The sequence below is a fragment of the Eulemur rufifrons genome, chromosome 2, assembly GCF_041146395.1.
Source record: "Eulemur rufifrons isolate Redbay chromosome 2, OSU_ERuf_1, whole genome shotgun sequence".
In the NCBI taxonomy this organism is placed as follows: Eukaryota; Metazoa; Chordata; class Mammalia; order Primates; family Lemuridae; genus Eulemur; species Eulemur rufifrons.
In genome coordinates, this window is record NC_090984.1 from 60,555,232 (window position 1) to 60,573,515 (window position 18,284).

Here is an 18,284-nt window from a genome sequence, read left to right on the forward strand (position 1 = left end):
CATGGCATCAGCCTAGCTCACAGCAACCTCAAACTCCTGGGCTCAAGCAATCCTTCTGCCTCAGCCTCCCGAGTAGCTGGGACTACAGGCATGCAGCACCATGCATGGCTAATTTTTTCTATATATTTTTAGCTGTCCGGTTAATTTCTATTTTTTAGTACAGACGGTGTCTCACTCTTGCTCAGGCTGGTCTTGAACTCCTGACCTCAAGCGATTCTCCCACCTCAGCCTCCCAGAGTGCTAGGATTACAGGTGTGAGCCACCATGCCCGGCCTTCAAATATCTTTTTAAATGTGCTTGTTTTTTTGAGAAACTTGGGAAGGTTGGGGTAATTTTTAAAAAAAATTCATAGTGACTGTGTAGAATTTGTAGAACATAAAAGTTTTTTTAATGCTTACATTTGCCTTTTATTGCTAGATTTCTCTACTTGGCCTATTAGGAGAACATAGAAATTATAAAGAAACAAATTAATCATGATCCTACTACCTGGAGAAAACTACTATTAACATTTTAGCATATTTCTTTCCAGTCTTTTATCTGTGCTTTTATGATCATACTGTACATACAATTTTGTATACTGCAGTTGTGCTTACCATTATATTGCAAGCACTTTTCCTTGTCATTAAAATGTTTTAAAGACATAATGATTATATAAAATTACACCTATGTCTATACAGTAATTTTAATGCCCACTTAGACATTTGAGTTGTTTCTATTTTTCACTTTGATAAACATCTTTATTACAAATGTTTTTCACTTTTTAGCTTACTTCTTTACAAAAGATTATAAGAAATAGTATTACTGGGTTAAAAATCTAAAAATTTTAAAAGCTTTTGGTATATATTGCCAAAGAATAGAAAATTTGTACTGGTTCTTGTTCCTTTTTTCCCCCATAGTTGTAATCATACTTTATATACAATTTTACATTCTACTTCTTTGGCTTAACAAAATTATTTCTGCATTTTTATCATAAACTGTGTAAACCTTTTAATAGGTACATAATAATCTTTGATTTGATGTAATTATAGTTTTCTTAAACTTTTGTCTATTATTAGAAGTTAGTCCTTTTTCAATTTTCAGGATCATACATAATATATTTTTTGTGTATTAAAGCAAACTTTACAGTAGTTTTGATCTGAGTTTGGAAAGCTAGGTTTGAATTCCCTATATAAGTCTAATTAGCCCGATGACTTAGGCAAGTTACTTCACTTCATTAAGCCTTTTTCTTCTTTTCTAAAAAAGGTTATGGTTTTGGAAATATTTTCTTCATAGGGTTGTGAGAATTCAATGCGATAATAAGGAGTGGTGCCTGTTACAAAATCAAGTGCTCAATAAAATTAGGATTCACAGGTAGTTCTTAAAAGTCACATTTCCTTAATTGGATTATTTATTTATTTATTTATTTTTGAGACAGAGTCTCCCTTTGTTGTCCGGGCTAGAGTGAGTGCCGTGGCATCAGCCTAGCTCACAGCAACCTCAAACTCCTGGGCTTAAGCGATCCTAATGCCTCAGCCTCCCGAGTAGGTGGGACTACAGGCATGCGCCACCATGCCCGGCTAATTTTTTCTATATATATTTTTAGTTGGCCAGATAATTTCTTTCTATTTTTAGTAGAGACGGGGGGTCTCACCCTTGCTCAGGCTGGTCTTGAACTCCTGAGCTCCAGGGATCCACCCGCCTCGGCCTCCCAGAGTGCTAGGATTACAGGCGTGAGCCACCGCAGCCGGCCCTTAATTGGATTATTTAAATTAGGTACCAATAAGACACCCAAATCTTAATTAGGTTAAGATCAGTATAAAAGAGCTTTCTTCCAGGAAACGCACTCATTTAGAGTTTATCATCAGCGCTCAACTTTAGTTCTCCCAGATCACTGAAGCTGTCATGGCTGAAATAATTTCCAGTGAAATTTTAAACGACTGTGACTCTGCTGCAAGTTCCTCTGAGGTAAGAAATTGTGAGAAAACGCGGGGGTGAGGGGAAGAAGCGGGTATAATGAGTTTCCTTTGATTTTTCGGTTTGCTAATAGGTATCTCCTCTTGTCCAGATCCCCTATCGCAATCGTGCTTAACTTTTTGGTTGAGCTCTTGTGATTCTGGCTTTTGTTTGTTTTTTGTTTTTTTTTGAGACAGAGTCTCACTTTGTTGCCCAGGCTAGAGTGAGTGCCGTGTCGTCAGCCTAGCTCACAGCAACCTCAAACTCCTGGGCTCAAGTGCTCCTCCTGCCTCAGCCTCCTGAGTAGCTGGGACTCCAGGTATCCGCCACCATACCCGGCTAATATTTTCTATATATTTTTAGTTATCCAACTAATTTCTTTCTATTTTTAGTAGAGATGGGGTTCTCGCTCTTGCTCAGGCTGGTCTTGAACTCCTGACCTCGAGTGATCCTCCCGCCTCGGCCTCCCAGAGTGCTAGGATTACAGGCATGAGCCACTACGCCCGGTGATTCTGGCTTTTGAAACTGTAGCTTGGTCTGCCTACAGAAATTGCTCTTGCAAACTTAGCACCGCCATTCTTTCAAGTGTGTAGGATCGCTACTAAAAGGTGGCAACACTGCCTCCCAGGGCTAGGTCTCATTGGTATCTCCAAGTACAGAGGCATGGTGGGAACCTACCCAGAGAAATTCCAGGATCTGAAGGAGGACTTGGGGGCTGGGAAAGCGCTGAAGATGAAGGGTGGCACCCACACCCCCAATCTGTGAATCTATCTTTTGGTCAAGGAACATCCAATGGGACACATACTATATGCTAGGCATATTGCCACGAGGTGGAGATGCGAATATAAACAGGATCCAGCCCCTCATCTGCAGGGGGTCACAAACCTAGTTAGAAAAGCAGCACAAAGCACAGTGGAGGTAGGCCCACTTGTTATGGGAAAGGAGGGGAGGCTAGTGGAAGGCTTCTCAGGAGGTGATGCTGGGCATTGCAGTTGTCTGTGTATGTAGAGGCATGGACTAGGTGCCGGTATACCCTCTGTAACGAGGAGTGTGGAAGTAAACATTTGCGAAGTAGCCAGATCCTGGGATGTCTAAGGCCACCACAAGGGGTCTTGAGACTTTACTTGACCAGCAAAGGGGAGCCAGTCTGGTAGTAGTGCACATTGGAGGGGTGACACTGGAAGCTAGAGACCCCCTTAGGGGTCTGTAGCAAACAGTTCAGGCAAGAGTATAAACAGGCTGAAACTGGGTAGCTAGGAGCAGAGGTCCTGTAAAGAGGGCCTGTGCAGGAGGAGAGGACAGACAGGACTCGTGCCTGGTAGCTCAAGTGAGGATTCCTCCCTGCTTTCTGTTTTGGGAGAGCTGGTGGATGATGGTGCCAAAAACCTGGATTATGAAAAGTGAACTCCCTCTTGGAATGCTCCATTTCCGGCAACATCGCATCTGCGGGTGCCTTCCTAGTCAGGAGACCAGTTTCCAGAAACCGCCTTTGCCTCGGAACTGCTCACTAGTTGGCCTGCAATAGTATCAAGATGGCGGCCCCCTAAAGACTGACTAGTCACGTGACCTCGGGTTTCCCTAGTTTGAAGCCCAGCTGTCTGTTCGGAGGCAAGGTTCACCTGTCAGGAAAAGGGTGTCAGCCTTCGAAACTCGCGAGCCAATTGGCATCTGCGACTGGGCCGCAGCGGTGAGGCGAACGGAAGATTGGTTCTTTCCAGTCGCCTAGCCAGGGGCCAATCACAGAGCGTCCTATGCTTCGCGGGCCCGCCCGTACGCTGGGGAAGCGGGAATGTCGTCACAGCGTGGCGGTATTGTTACCTAAGGACTCGAGAGGAGGTGGGACGTTATGTTGATTGACAGACAGATTTCCCCTACCGGGATTTGAGAATTTGGCGCAGTATCCCCGCCTTAGAGGTGGGGTCTTATTTGATTGCCAAGTAATAGTCCCCAATGGAGTTCTAGCTCGTGGTGACGGGCAGGCTGCTTAACTAATGAATCCTCGGCGTGGCCGGCGCAGTTCTCCAATCGCCGGGCGGCGGGCCCCAGTCTGAGCGGCGATGGCGGCGGCGGCGGCGGCGGCAGCAGCAGCGGGGGCTGCGGGCGGTCGGGGCTCCGGGCCGGGGCGGCGGCGCCATCTTGTGCCCGGGGCCGGTGGGGAGGCCGGGGAGGGGGCCCCGGGGGGCGCAGGGGACTACGGGAACGGCCTGGAGTCTGAGGAACTGGAGCCTGGGGAGCTGCTGCTGGAGCCCGAGCCGGAGCCCGAGCCCGAAGAGGAGCCGCCCCGGCCCCGCGCCCCCCCGGGAGCTCCGGGCCCTGGGCCTGGCTCGGGAGCCCCCGGCAGCCAGGAGGAGGAGGAGGAGCCGGGACTGGTCGAGGGTGACCCGGGGGACGGCGCCATTGAGGACCCGGTGAGGGAAGGAGGGCGAGCGAGAAGGCCGCCAGCTGGCGGGCCGGGTCACGGGAGGCCCAGAGCTCGAGCAAGCGGGAGGCAGGCGGGGGGTGGGGTTGGGCGGGGAATAACGTGGCTGGGGCCGGGCCGTGGATGGGTCCGCGATCACTACAAGGGTCCCGGCCGGGTTGATTCGGGCGTCATGGGTGCCTAGTGTTCTAGAGAGGGTGGCTTGCTTTTCTTTTCATCACGACCCTCGCGTGGGTCGAGGGAAATGGCCGAGCATGTCTGGGGCCGCGCGTCGACCGAGAGCAGGGCACAGCCCCTGCATTGGTTCCTCTTAAGCTCTTCTCCATACCCTCCCCACTTATTGTAGGAGCTGGAAGCCATCAAAGCTCGGGTCAGGGAGATGGAGGAAGAAGCTGAGAAGCTAAAGGAGCTACAGAACGAGGTAGAGAAGCAGATGAATATGAGTCCACCTCCAGGCAATGGTGAGTAACTGGCGGTTGCACGCGGAGCCCGGGTTCTCGGGTTGTAGGGACACGGAGAATGTGGGAATAGATGCTCGGCACCCTGGAGTTGCTTGTCTGAGCAGTTACTGGGCAGGTGCTGCTGTCATAGTCCATTGTGTGTTCTCCTGACCTTTGTGAAACAGAACCTGTGTTTTGGTGGTGGTAGTCTTGTGTCTGCCTTTGTCCCTGTTATATATGTGCTGCTCTTTGTTCTTAATCTACCTCTGACCTTCTTTGTGGAGGTTGCCAGCTTGCATTTGACCTTCAAATCTAATAGTTTTTCCTTCAGTTGGAGACCTTTTAGTTAGGATTCCTAAGAGAAAGAATGCTGCAAAGGGCTTCCCCTTTAATCCAGAAATGTCGAGTCTCAGCCCACTTAATTTTGTTTATTCTTCAGGGCATTTCAACGGAAGCTATTCGGTGGGGATTTGATTTGGGGGCAGGGGGATTCCTACACATTTCTCCGTGATTTTTAAGGATGTATTTATTCTTTAATTTGTCAAATATTTAGTACTGGGCACCTATGTACCAGATACTATTCTAGGGAATTGGTAAAGCAAGGAACAGAACAGACCAAAATCTTTGCCTTTAGTGAGCTTATAGTATAATGCTGGTGACAGAAGTGCATATACTGGTTAAGTAAAACAACTGTTTTTTGCCTTTTTTTTTTTTTTTCTCCACTTAGCTGGCCCAGTGATCATGTCCATTGAAGAGAAAATGGAGGCTGATGCCCGTTCCATCTACGTTGGCAATGTATGTGCTAGGACTTTGGTAGGGGTTAGGGGCAAATTCTCATTTGGGGGAATTGTTAATCGTCTTGAAAGGAACATCTCCAGGATACATGATGGTTTTGGGTGTGGAGGGAGTGTTGGGAAAAGGTAAAAGGTACTAGAGTGATTAGTATAGCCTCTGGAGTTAGAAGGAGTAGGAATCAGTTTCTTTGAGAAGCAGATTTGATTTGCCTTGGTGTGTATAGATGGCCCAGACCAAAGGCTAGGAACCTGTTGAGACAGGAGTTTGCCCAGTACCTGTGAAATGTCTCCTCTCTGTCAGGTGGACTACGGTGCAACAGCAGAAGAGCTGGAAGCTCACTTTCATGGTTGTGGTTCAGTCAACCGTGTTACCATACTGTGTGACAAATTTAGTGGCCATCCCAAAGGGTAAGTAGTGGAGTAAGTTGAGATCATTTAAATCACAGTTTAAAAGTAGGTAAATATTTTATATTAAGCAGTAAGTTGCGGTTAAAACAAGTGGTCTTTTGTATTAGGAGTTGCACATAAATGCCTTCAGAGGCCAGACAGGTGACAAAAATGAAGGCTAGGTATGGGTGGGATTATGAACTAGAAGTGGGGGGAGGGGGCTGCTTCTACTTGGTCCCAGCTGGTTAAGGCCATATGGAAATGCAGGGCCTGTGTGTCCTATTTTTTGTTTAATGTTTTTCTTATATCACAAGATAAGTAAGTGTCCCATATTTTAAAATTCAAAGAGTAGCTGGAAATTTCTCTTAAAACGTTCTGTTTAAAACAATTTTTTTTAATAATTAAAAATGTAAACATACTGTACCCAAAGCATGCCTGCGAGTTGAATTTGACCTATGAGTTATTTGCAACTTCAGAGAGAGAAAGTGACAATTACTCTTTTTAGGTTTGCATATATAGAGTTCTCAGACAAAGAGTCAGTGAGGACTTCCCTGGCCTTAGATGAGTCCCTATTTAGAGGAAGACAAATCAAGGTAAGCCTGTGCCCATTGCTGTTCTGGTTCTAATGTGAACTCTCCAGGTTGACTCTTAAGACTTTCAATTTTACATCCTTTACCCTCAGGTGATCCCAAAACGAACCAACAGACCAGGCATCAGCACAACAGACCGGGGTTTCCCACGAGCCCGCTACCGTGCCCGGACTACCAACTACAACAGTTCCCGCTCTCGATTCTACAGTGGTTTTAACAGCAGGCCCCGGGGTCGCGTCTACAGGTCAGGATAGATGGGCTGCTCCTCTCCCCCGCCTCCCATGAGCCCTGTATGCTTCCTTCTCTCCTGATGTGAGGAACCTCCCTCCTTTCCCCTCCCCTTGGTCTCCAGGGACTTGGTCTCCTGCCTGTGCAGGGTGAGGAAGGTAGTTGCAGGCCCCACCAGGAAGCCAGTCTTATCATCTTTTCTGAGGCAGGAATTGGTGATAAGGGCTGGATCTCCATCTAGTCTGAAAGATACTTTCTCCCCCAGCCTTTTTTTTCTTGGGAGTTGGTGGCAGTGAAGGTGTTTACACTAAAAGCCAGGAAGAACGGGGCCTCAGGGCAGTGAAAGCACCGCTTGGACATTGGCTACTTTTCCCAGACCTAGGGAGAGGTTGAAGTTTGAACTTCCCTTGGGAGAATACCAGAGGCTAGTTGATCCTCCCCAACAGCTATGTGGGAGGATTTTGAGATATTTAGTCTTTATTTCAGCCAGTCTTCCAAGGCTAACTTTTTCACTGGGTCTAGTGTGGTACCCATGTTTTTTGCTTTGCTTTACTTTCTCTTTGCATTTAAATAGACAAGTTGGGCATGTAAACCTTGGCTTTTCATACCTGTCTGCTCCCAGGAGTTAGGGAGGATCTATTGGTGAGGGCCTAGGGTTTAAGAGCCATGGAGAACTGAAAACTGGACAAACGGGTCCTTTCTCTTGCCCCTGTATCTCAGATGCACTTTATTGCCACTGTTTGGTAAAGTGTTCTGTTAAACACTCCCCACTCTCAAATTCACTGGGCGTGTTGCTATTTCTGGGATTGTGGGGTCAGTTTTAGGACACTTGAAAACTTCTTTTCCCCCCTTCCCTTCACAGTAACTGGGGCAAGGGCCCACGGGGAGGGGCTTATACTGAACTCTCTAGTGATCATGTTAACACCTAACTCTCCTTCTTTCTTCCAGGGGCCGGGCTAGAGCGACATCATGGTATTCCCCTTACTAAAAAAAGTGTGTATTAGGAGGAGAGAGAGGAAAAAAAGAGGAAAGAAGGAAAAAAAAAAAGAATTAAAAAAAAAAAAAGAAAAACAGAAGATGGCCTTGATGGAAAAAAAAATATTTAAAAAAAAAAAAAAAGATATACTGTGGAAGGGGGGAGAATCCCATAACTAACTGCTGAGGAGGGACCTGCTTTGGGGAGTAGGGGAAGGCCCAGCCCAGGGAGTGGGGCAGGGGGCTGCTCATTCATTCTGGGGATTCGCCATGGACACGTCTCAACTGCGCAAGCTGCTTCCCATGTTTCCCTGCCCCACTTCACCCCCTTGGGGGCTGCTCAAGGGTAGGTGGGCATGGGTGGTAGGAGGGCTTTTTTTTTTACCCAGGGCTCTGGAAGGACACCAAACTGTTCTGCTTGTTACGTTCCCTCCGTCTTCTCCCCGTCTTTCACAGTCCCCTCCTGCCTGCTCCTGTCCTGCCAGGTCTACCACCCACCCCACCCCTCTTTTCCGGCTCCCTGCCCCTCCAGATTACCTGGTGATCTATTTTGTTTCCTTTTGTGTTTCTTTTTCTGTTTTGAGTGTCTTTCTTTGCAGGTTTCTGTAGCCGGAAGATCTTCGTTCCGCTCCCAGCGGCTCCAGTGTAAATTCCCCTTCCCCCTGGGGAAATGCACTACCTTGTTTTGGGGGGTTTTGGGGTGTTTTTGTTTTTCAGTTTTTTGTTTTGTTTTTTTTTTTTCTTTGCTTTTTTTTTCCCTTTTATTTGGAGGGAATGGGAGGAAGTGGGAACAGGGAGGTGGGAGGTGGATTTTGTTTATTTTTTTAGCTCATTTCCAGGGGGAGGGAATTTTTTTTTAATATGTGTCATGAATAAAGTTGTTTTTGAAAAAATAAAAATTGTTCGGCCTTTTGAGTGTAAGGATTATTTATCTTCCTGTTCTCTCTTAGATCGCAGATGGCTGTTAATTCTACTTTGTGGAAATACTGGAGTTGTGGAGGGGAAGTTCCTACTTGTGAATTAAAGAGGAGGAGTTAAATTACAATGAGCAGGAACATTACGTGTTTAGTTGGGGATCCTGCGTTTTTTCTGGATAGCGTGTAACCCTGATTGACGTTTGAGAGGTAAATGAAATGAGCTCGCAAAAGTAAAGGGGTAGCCCTAGTAATAGTGCTACTGTGTGCTTCTGATACAACCTAAGTGCAAATGAACTATCTGTGCCAGCAGCCCTAGATTCCTAGATTTGGGTCTGGGTAACCTTTCTTGTCTTTCCTACCTCACCGTGGGCTCAAGAAATACAAAAATAGGCCCGGTGCTCACGCCTGTAATCCTAACATTTGGGAGGCCGAGGTGGGAGGATTGAGGCTAGGAGTTCATGACCGGCCTGAGCAACATAGATTCCATTTCTACAAAAAACCAGAAAAATTAGCCAGGTGTATTGTTGTGCACCTGTAGTTCTAGCTGCTTGAGAGGCTGAGGCAAGAGTATCCTCGAGCCCAGGAGTTCGAGGTTGCAGTGAGCTATGATCATGCCACTGCACCCTAGTCTGGACAACAGTGAGACCCTGTCTACAAAAACAAAAAGCAAAAACAAGACATGTAGTTAACAATTGCAAACCTTATGTTTTCTCCATACCTGCAGTGACTACTTAACATGATCAGCTAACGTTTTGGATCATTTTGTTAATTAGGACTTCACAACCGGCTCTCACTGTGTGTTTTTAATTTTGCTGTTTAGTTACTTGGCCATCTTAATAACCTAATTTCTCTGTTTCCCATTCTAATGTTGGATTGGTCTTAACATTCTTGAATACTATGTCACTCCCAGCTCAAGCCTTCATAGACTATTACCTACAGAATTTCTTAATATTTCAACCTCTTCATACTTTTTTTTTTTTTTAAGCTCTGTGGCCCAGACTAGAGTGTGGTGGGGTGATCATAGCTCACTGTAACCTCAAAACTCCTGGCCTCAACTGATCTTTCTGCCTTGGCCTCCCAAAGTGTTGGCACTACAGGCTAGTTGCTGCACCCAGCCCCTTCATACTCTTTTGTCATTCACTTCTGTTCTCAGTTTGTTCATGATTGCTTCTGACCTGGATGCTCTTTTCTTCAAAAGTCTTAGGTTAAAGAAATGACTCTCATATCCATGAAGCCTTGACCCACCTCTCAAGTTACATTGTATTCTCAGATCAGTGTTGACCACCACTTATTTTAGTATTTGGTTATTTATTGTACTACCTCCTGTTGTGGATTAGTTAGGCATTTGAGGTCTATCTTTTCTCCTAACTTGGTAAAATAATGCCTGGTGGTCTCAGTGTGGAGACTTCTGCAGAGGCTGATGAACAAGAGGCTGTTCAATGTTCTATTGGAAGAATGTAAAACATCTTAAGTGACTTGATGTTAACGCTATGAAGGTCTCATCTATCCACCAGGGGGCACTAAATGGCTAGCTGTAAAAGATCCCTATAAATCCTTGAATCTTGGAGGATGTATGTCATTTTTTAACCCTTTTCTGGTTTTGATTTTTGGTGTTCAGTCAATTCTATCTTGTCAATTCTTTCCATTTCTTTCACTGCTTGAGCAACTCCCTGTCATTGCAGTGGGCTCCTTGGCAGATGTACGTAGCTCCAAACCGTACTTACTGCCAGAAAGGCTCCTATGATGCCACCAATAAATATAAAGTACAAACTCAAGTGTGGAACTAAGGCCTTTCCCAATTTAATCCTGATTACATTTCCCTGCCACATCCTGCCCTGAATCCTATGTACTATGCATTCCAGTTGAGTTACTTTATTTTTGTTTATAGCTCATGCTGTTTCCTCCAGCCTGCTATGCCCATCCCAACTTCTCTAACAAAATCGTGCACATCCTTCAAAGTGTACCACAGACATGAAACCTTTCCTGATTTCGTAGTCAGAATTAATCAGCCATGCACTTGGGACAAATTGTTCCTATTTCTCTTTAGCATTTACTTCATAGTTTTACAATTAAAATAATTATATTCCTGTTTCCCCAATAGACTGTAAGCTCCTTGAAGGCATAGATTGTGTTTTTGTGTCTACCCCACAGTGTCTGCCATTTAGTAGGTGCTCAAAAGATGTTAATTCGTCTTGGGGTTGCTTTTCCTGTCCTGGACAAGGCAGTAACAACAATAGTGTTCCCTTTATCTTGGACCCCCGAGTTCCTGTCCTTATAGGAGTCAGATTTCCTACTTTACCTGGCCTCTCATCATTTTTCTTGTATCATCCTCTGGTTTTAGAGGAAGAAGCATGGAAAGGAAATTGCTTCCTGGTCCAGCTTGGTTATTTTTGGTAGATGGTTTCTGTTAATTACTTTGGATGAGCGCCCTGTTAAGTGAGAGGCAGGAATGAGCACCTCACTGGGGTTCAGTGGGAAGGAAGTATCTTTAAGGAAGAGAGATTAGGAGAGGCTGTGTACAAAATTTGTTACAGGAAACTTTAATTTTATTTACTGAAGAAAGGTGTCAGTTTACCATATCTCTGATTTGCATCTCACCAAAAGTTCCATTAATTTTTTTAAATTGAGATATAATTAACATACCATAAAATTTGCCCCTTTTTTTTTTTTTTTTTTTTTTTTTTTGAGACAGAGCCTCACTCTGTCGCCCAGGCTAGAGTGCCATAGCATCAGCCTAGCTCACAGCAATCTCAAACTTTTGGGCTTAAGCAATCCTACTGCCTCAGCCTCCCGAGTAGCTGGGACTATAGGCATGCACCACAATGCCTGGCTAATTTTTTCTTTTTTTTTTTTTTTTTGAGACAGAGTCTCACTCTGTTGCCCAGGCTAGAGTGAGTGCCGTGGCGTTAGCCTAGCTCACAGCAACCTCAAACTCCTGAGCTCAAGCGATCCTCCTGTCTCAGCCTCCCGAGTAGCTGGGACTACAGGCATGCACCACCATGCCCGGCTAATTTTTTCTATATATATATTTTTAGCTGTCCATATAATTTCTTTCTATTTTTAGTAGAGATGGGGTCTCGCTCTTGCTCAGGCTGGTCTCGAACTCCTGAGCTCAAACGATCCGCCCACCTCGGCCTCCCAGAGTGCTAGGATTACAGGCGTGAGCCACCGCGCCCGGCCCCTGGCTAATTTTTTCTATATATTTTTAGTTGTCCAGATAATTTCTTTCTATTTTTAGTAGAGACGGGGTCTCGCCCTTGCTCAAGCTGGTCTCAAACTCCTGAGCTCAAACGATCCACCCGCCTCAGCCTCCCAGAGTGCTAGGATTACAGGCATGAGCCACCACGCCTGGCCAAAATTTGCCTTTTAAGTATATAATTTAGTGGCTTTTAGTATATTCTATTTAGGTATTTAGTATATATTACTAGTAAATATATAGTAGCCATCACCAATACCTAATTTTATGGCATTTTCATCATCCCCCAAAGAAATTCCATGCCAAATTAACAAGCTTCCAATTAACCTCCTACCCCAGTCCCTAGTAACCACTAGTCTACTTTCTGTCTATGGATTTACTTATTCTGGTTGTTTCATATAAATGGAATCATATAATATGTGGCCTTTTGTATCTGGCTTCTTTCACTTAGCATAATGTCTTCAGGGTTCATCCATGTTGTAGCATATATCAGTATTCCTTTTTATGATCGAATAATATTTCATTATATAGATATACCACATTTTGTTTATCCATAATCAACTGATAGACATTTAGGATATTTCTGCTTTTTGGCTATTACAAATAGTGCTACTACAAACATCTGTGTGTAAGTTTTTGTGTGAACATATATTGTCATTTCTCTCGGGTATATACTTAGGAGTGGAGTTACTGGGCCACATGGTGCTTTTTTTCTTTTTCTTTTTCTTTCTTTCTTTTTTTTTTTTTTGGAGACAGAGTCTCACTCTGTTGCCCGGGCTAGAGTGCCGTGGCATCAGCCTAGCTCACAGTAACCTCAAACTCCTGGGCTCAAGCAATCCTCCTGCCTCAGCCTCCCAGAGTGCTAGGAGTAGCTGGGACTACAGGCATGTGCCACCATGCCCAGCTAATTTTTTCTATATATTTTTAGTTGTCCAGATAATTTCTTTCTATTTTTTCAGTAGAGACGGGGTCTCACTCTTGCTCAGGCTGGTCTCGAACTCCTGACCTCGAGCGATCCTCCTGCCTCCGCCTCCCAGAGTGCTAGGATTACAGGCGTGAGCCATCGTGCTCAGCCAGCTTTGTAGTAAGTTTTGAAAATTTGGAAGCATGAATCCTCCAATTGTGTTCTTTTTTCAAGATTGTTTGGCTACTCTGGGTCTTTTGTATTCCTATGTGAATGTTAGAATCAGCTTGTCAATTTCTGCAGAAAAGACAGGTGGGATTTTAATAGTGATTACATTGAATCTGTAGATCAATTTAGGGAGTATTGCCATCTTAACAACATTAACATGGCAGTCCATGAACACAGAATGTCTTTTCATTTATTTACGTCTTTAATCTCTTTCAACAGTGTTTCATAGTTTTCAGTGTACAAGTCTTGCATTTGTTTTGTTCAATTTATTCCTAAGTATTTTGTTTTTTTCCTATTGTAAATGGAATTGTTTTCTTAATTTCATTTTCAGATTGTTCATAGCTATTGTATAAAAGTACAGTTATACTGCTTCATAAAGGAGGGAAAGAAAAGAAAAAATATATTTTAAAAAAGTACAATTGATTTTTTTAAATATTGATCTTATATCCTGCAAGTTCAGTAACCTTGTTGAACTTATTTATTTTTAATAGTTTTTTTGGTGGATTCCTTAGGATGCTCTTTATGTATGATATGTCATCTGCAAATACAGAGAGTTTTAGTTCTTCCGTTCTATTCTGGGTGCCTTATATTTCATTTTCTGTCTTTATTTCCCTGGCTAGAACCTCCAGTGCAATGTTGAATAGAAGTGGCAAAAGCAGATATCCCTCTCTTGTTCCTGATCTTAGGGGAAAAGCTTTCAGTTTTTCATGGAATATGATGTTAGTTATGGGGGGTTTTTTTGTAAATGTCTTTATTCCATAGATGTTTAAAACAAACACTTGCTGTTCTCCAAACACACTATATTTTGTCATGCCTTTGTATTGTTTCTTCCTTCTCCTTTCTGCCCCTGGCAAACTCAGGACTTTTAAGCTTCAATCCAAATATCTGAGAAGCTTTTCTTTTCTTCTCTCATCTCACCTTCCCTTCCTCGACAGAGTCTCACTCTGTCACCTAGGCTAGAGTGCAGTGGCATCATCCTAGCTCATTGCAACCTCAAACTCCTGGGAAGGAAGCAGTCCTCCTTCCTCAGCCTCCTGAGTAGCTGGGTCTGCAGGCATGTGTCACCACGCCTGGCTAATTTTTCTATTTTTTTTAGTAGAGACAGGGTCTTGCTCTTGCTTAGGCTGGTCTCAGACTCCTGACCGCAAGTGATCCTCCTGCCTTGGCCTCCCAGAGTGCTAGGATTGCAGGCGTGAGCCATGGCATCAGGCCCTGAGAAGCTTTTCTTGACTGCCCCCAACAGAGGGTATCCTGCTATGGCCTGAATGTTTGTGCCCTTCAAAATTCATATGTTGAAACCTAATCGCCCATGTGATGGTATTAGGAGGTGGAGCCTTTGGGAGGTAACTAGATCATGAGGGCTCTGCCCTTATAAGTGGCCCCAGAAAGCTGTCTTGCACCCTTCCACCATGTGAAGAAGCAGCTATAAGATGCCATCTATGAAGCAGAAAGTGAGCCCTTCCCAGACACCAAATCTGCCAACACCTTGATTTTGAACTTCACAGCCTCCAGAACTGCAAGAGATTAATTTCTATTGTTTTTAAGCCACCCGGTCCATGGTATTTTGCTATAGCAGCCCAAATAGACTAAGACATCTTTCTTTCTCAAGGATACCACAGCACATTTTACATTTCTCTGCATTTTCTATACAGGATTGTAATTATTTGCCTCAGTATTCACCCAGACTGAGCTCTTGCAGGTGAGGACCATGTGTGCCTCTTTCTCCAGACTGAGCCTGCACCAGACAGCAGTGGCTAATCACTAACAGTTGGTTCCATGGTGGCCAACCTAGTCTGACTGAATGAAAAGGCATGGAAGTGACCTTCATATAACTTTTTTTTTTTGAGACAGAGTCTTGCTCTGTTGCCCGGGCTAGAGTGCCACCACATCAGCCTAGCTCACAGCAACCTCAAACTCCTGGGCTAAGCAATCCTTCTGCCTCAGCCTCCCGAGTAGCTGGGACTACAGGCATGCGCCACCATGCCCGGCTAATTTTTTTCTATATATATTTCTATTTTTATTTTATTCATTTATTTTTTTTGAGACAGAGTCTCGCTTTGTTGCCCAGGCTAGAGTGAGTGCCGTGGCGTCAGCCTAGCTCACAGCAACCTAAAACTCCTGGGCTCAAGTGATCCTCCTGCCTCAGCCTCCGAAGTAGCTGAGACTACAGGCATGCACCACCATGCCTGGCTAATTTTTTCTATATATTTTTAGTTGTTCAGCTAATTTCTTTCTATTTTTAGTAGAGATGGGGTCTCGTTCTTGCTCAGGCTGGTCTCAAACTCCTGAACTCAAACGATCTGCCCGCCTTGGCGTCCCAGAGTGCTATACAGGCGTGAGCCACCACGCCCGGGCTATATTTTTAGCTGTCCAGATCATTTCTTTCTATTTTCAGTAGAGACGGGGTCTCGCTCTTTCTCAGGGTGGTCTCGAACTCCTGACCTTGGGCAATCCTCCCACCTCGGCCTCCCAGAGTGCTAGGATTACAGGCGTGAGCCACCGCGCCTGACCCATATAACTTTTTAAGGTTAGAAATATACACTGTGTATTCCTTTAATCTTCCTCTCAATAATCCATATGGTTCTTAATTGTGAACCTAAACTAAAATCCATGTTTCAATCAGTATATCTCTTTAAGAAAAGTAGTCATTTTTCTTATTTTTCTGAAAACTATCTCCTTCAAGTTCCTGGGGTACCTTCTGAACTCATATTAACAGTTGAGAAATACTTTCTCTCATGGTATTTAGAAAGAAACATTTCCTATCTGGCATGCAGGAATAAGATTGCAGGGTCTTAGTTCTCAAAGTGTGGCTACTCTAACTACCAGTCACATGCTTTGAATAAGTTATCTCTCCAAGTCTCTCTCTCCCCATCTGTAAAAGCCTAAAAAATAATGACCATTTTTCATGGGGTTATTGATCAGGATTCAATGAGATCACGTGGATGGTGAATTTTAGAGCAGATGACAAGATGTGAGTTGTTTCAGCTGCACACATTGACCCTTTCCCCCAGCCTGTGGGTTGCCTGACGATGAAGGTCGTATCTTCCACTGGGATTTACTGGCGTTTCTTGAATGCTTCCATTTTCTTTGCCTTTACCTGTTTGCTTGAAATCAGAGAATCTTGCTCACTTTTGCCTATCTCCAGCAGGAGCTTCTCTAGCTTTCTGATTGTTTTTGTTTTCCTTCCCTAAACCTTTCTCCAGTGCTTATCCAGAGTGGGTTTTTTGAAATGCTCCTTTGCAGTGGCATTAGCGTACAAATAACTCTTTGGCTTTACATGGGCTCTTAGAAAAGGTAAAAGAAATTTCTTGTCTACCATCTTGTTGGTTTTCACAGAATCTCTGGAGGTAGATAGTGGAGTATGATCTCTTTTGTCTTATCATTGACGATCCAAAGCTAAAAAGTCAACATTGGAGTCAGTTACAGTCCCATGGACATTGTTCTACAAAACATGTGGTGCAGAGCATATAACCATGAAGAAACGGGAGTGAGGTATAAACAGAAGCAGCCAGAAGGCCTGGGTTTGAGTCCTGGCTCTGCCACTTAGTGGCAAACCCCTTACTTTCTCTCATTTTCCATCTCCTCAGTAGTAAAGCAGGGATAAAAGTAATACTACCTATACCAGAGATCTGTGAAAATTAAGTGAAGAAGGTCCTTATGAATCCTCCAGTAACATCATGATTATTGTTGAGAGCCAAGTAGCATGGCTTAATTTATAGAGATTTGGGACTCAGACATGGATTGGCAGAGGGGAAGGCAAAAGGAACACCCGCACTGCAGGACGCTGAGGGTAACAGGCCTCCCTTTTCTGGAGGGAACTGGCCTCAAGACTTTGTTTCCTAAGAATCCCTTTCTCCAGGACCACTCTTTCAGGAAAACTCACCTTTTCCTCCCTCCAGGAATTTGCTCTTCCTGTGCTCTTTACCTAGAGTCAAGAGGAAGAGCACCAGGTGAGGCCAGTGCCTGTCTGGCAGGCCTTTGTCTGAGGGCTTCCTGCCTCTCTGAGTGACTTCTCATCCCCTTCAAGAAGCAGCTTCTTGGTCCACCAAACCACTGGCCTCTTTCTCCACATTCATACTCCTAGTGTTAGATGGACTTCAAGCTCCTTGAAGGATGGCTTATGCTCTAAGTATCCAGGATGGCTCTGGTCTGTAAATCCATCACAGGAAACACTTGCTGAAAGAATGAAGAATTATTACTCACCACGTTTTTGAGCATCTGTCATGAGTCAGGCATTGATGTTTCAAAGTTGAATAAGACACACTTCCTGCCCTCAAGGAGCTTACCACCTAGTGGTGTAGTTTACGAGACACTTAGAATACATTATCTTGTTTAATCCTTATAGCAACCCTTGAAGGAAGTTGGAACCTAAGAAATTTGCCCACAGTGGTAGAGCCAGGCCAGGGCTGGTTTGAGAGGTAGGCCCTGACACTGAGGTAGAAGTCGTAGTCTCTAGTTGCCTTCTCCCAGTGGTGCCAAGAGATGTGACTCCTCACTTCCAAGGAAGTGCCCACAAGTTAGGAGTTGGGAAGGTGGCCACAGTGTGCATTGATGCATAGCTCTAGCTCTGGGAACTGATCATATCTCACCTTTGTCACTCATTAGCTTTGTAACCTTGGGCAGGTCACTGACGCTCTCTGAGCATCCGTTGTCTCATCCATAAAAGAGTAATAATACCATGGGTGGGCAAGCAGTCCCACTTCTGCCACCAGTGCGGATGTTTTGCTTTCCCTCTCCCCAGTTGCCAGTAACGGGTGGGGGAGGCATGTTACTCCAGCTACCCAGTCACATGCTCTCTGGAAATGAATCTGCAGTGGGCTGACCCAAAGGTTGAATCCCACTGGAGTTCATTCATCCAGAAGCCCTGAGGAAAATGTCACTGGTTCCTGCTCCCTGGACCAGAAGGCCTCTCGGTTCCTGACCTTTTGTGACTAGTTCTGTTTCTTCCATTCTGTGAGCTCCCACATCTAATAAATTCCCTTTTGGTTTTTCATTAGAGTCAGTTTTTATTGCTTACCAGCAACAACAAAAACCCTAACTGATCAAACACCTACCTTGCAATGTTGTGAGGACTAAATGATGGGAAGTGTGTAAAGTGCCTAGCCCCGTCCTGGCAGCATAGCAAGCAGTCAGTAAGTGGTGACAGTTGTAAGTTAATACTCAGGGGCAGGGCAGAGGGAGGGGAAGGGAGAGTGTTATTGGTTTGCTTGCTATCCACTGAGAACCCCCCACCCTCAGACAGAAGGACAACAGAAGGGAGGGAAGTGCAAGCTG

General features: G+C 44.7%; 1 protein-coding gene across 3 annotated transcripts; it reads left to right on the forward strand.

Annotated features, from left to right (window-relative positions):
• Nucleotides 1-2,015: 2,015 nt before the first annotated feature.
• PABPN1 (poly(A) binding protein nuclear 1) lies at nt 2,016-8,656 on the forward strand. Of its 3 annotated transcripts, XM_069485479.1 has the most exons (8): nt 2,892-4,156; nt 4,250-4,340; nt 4,698-4,812; nt 5,519-5,586; nt 5,887-5,993; nt 6,478-6,565; nt 6,655-6,806; nt 7,739-8,616. In XM_069485479.1, exons 1-8 carry the CDS (start codon nt 3,990-3,992, stop codon nt 7,776-7,778), a joined length of 828 nt encoding a protein of 275 aa, XP_069341580.1. In that variant the 5' UTR covers nt 2,892-3,989; the 3' UTR covers nt 7,779-8,616. The 3 variants fall into 3 exon arrangements, with proteins under 3 accessions (XP_069341590.1, XP_069341580.1, XP_069341573.1); XM_069485489.1 differs by lacking the exons at nt 2,892-4,156; nt 4,250-4,340 and adding an exon at nt 2,016-2,251; XM_069485472.1 differs by having other exon boundaries at nt 2,892-4,340; nt 7,739-8,656.
• Nucleotides 8,657-18,284: the final 9,628 nt, after the last annotated feature.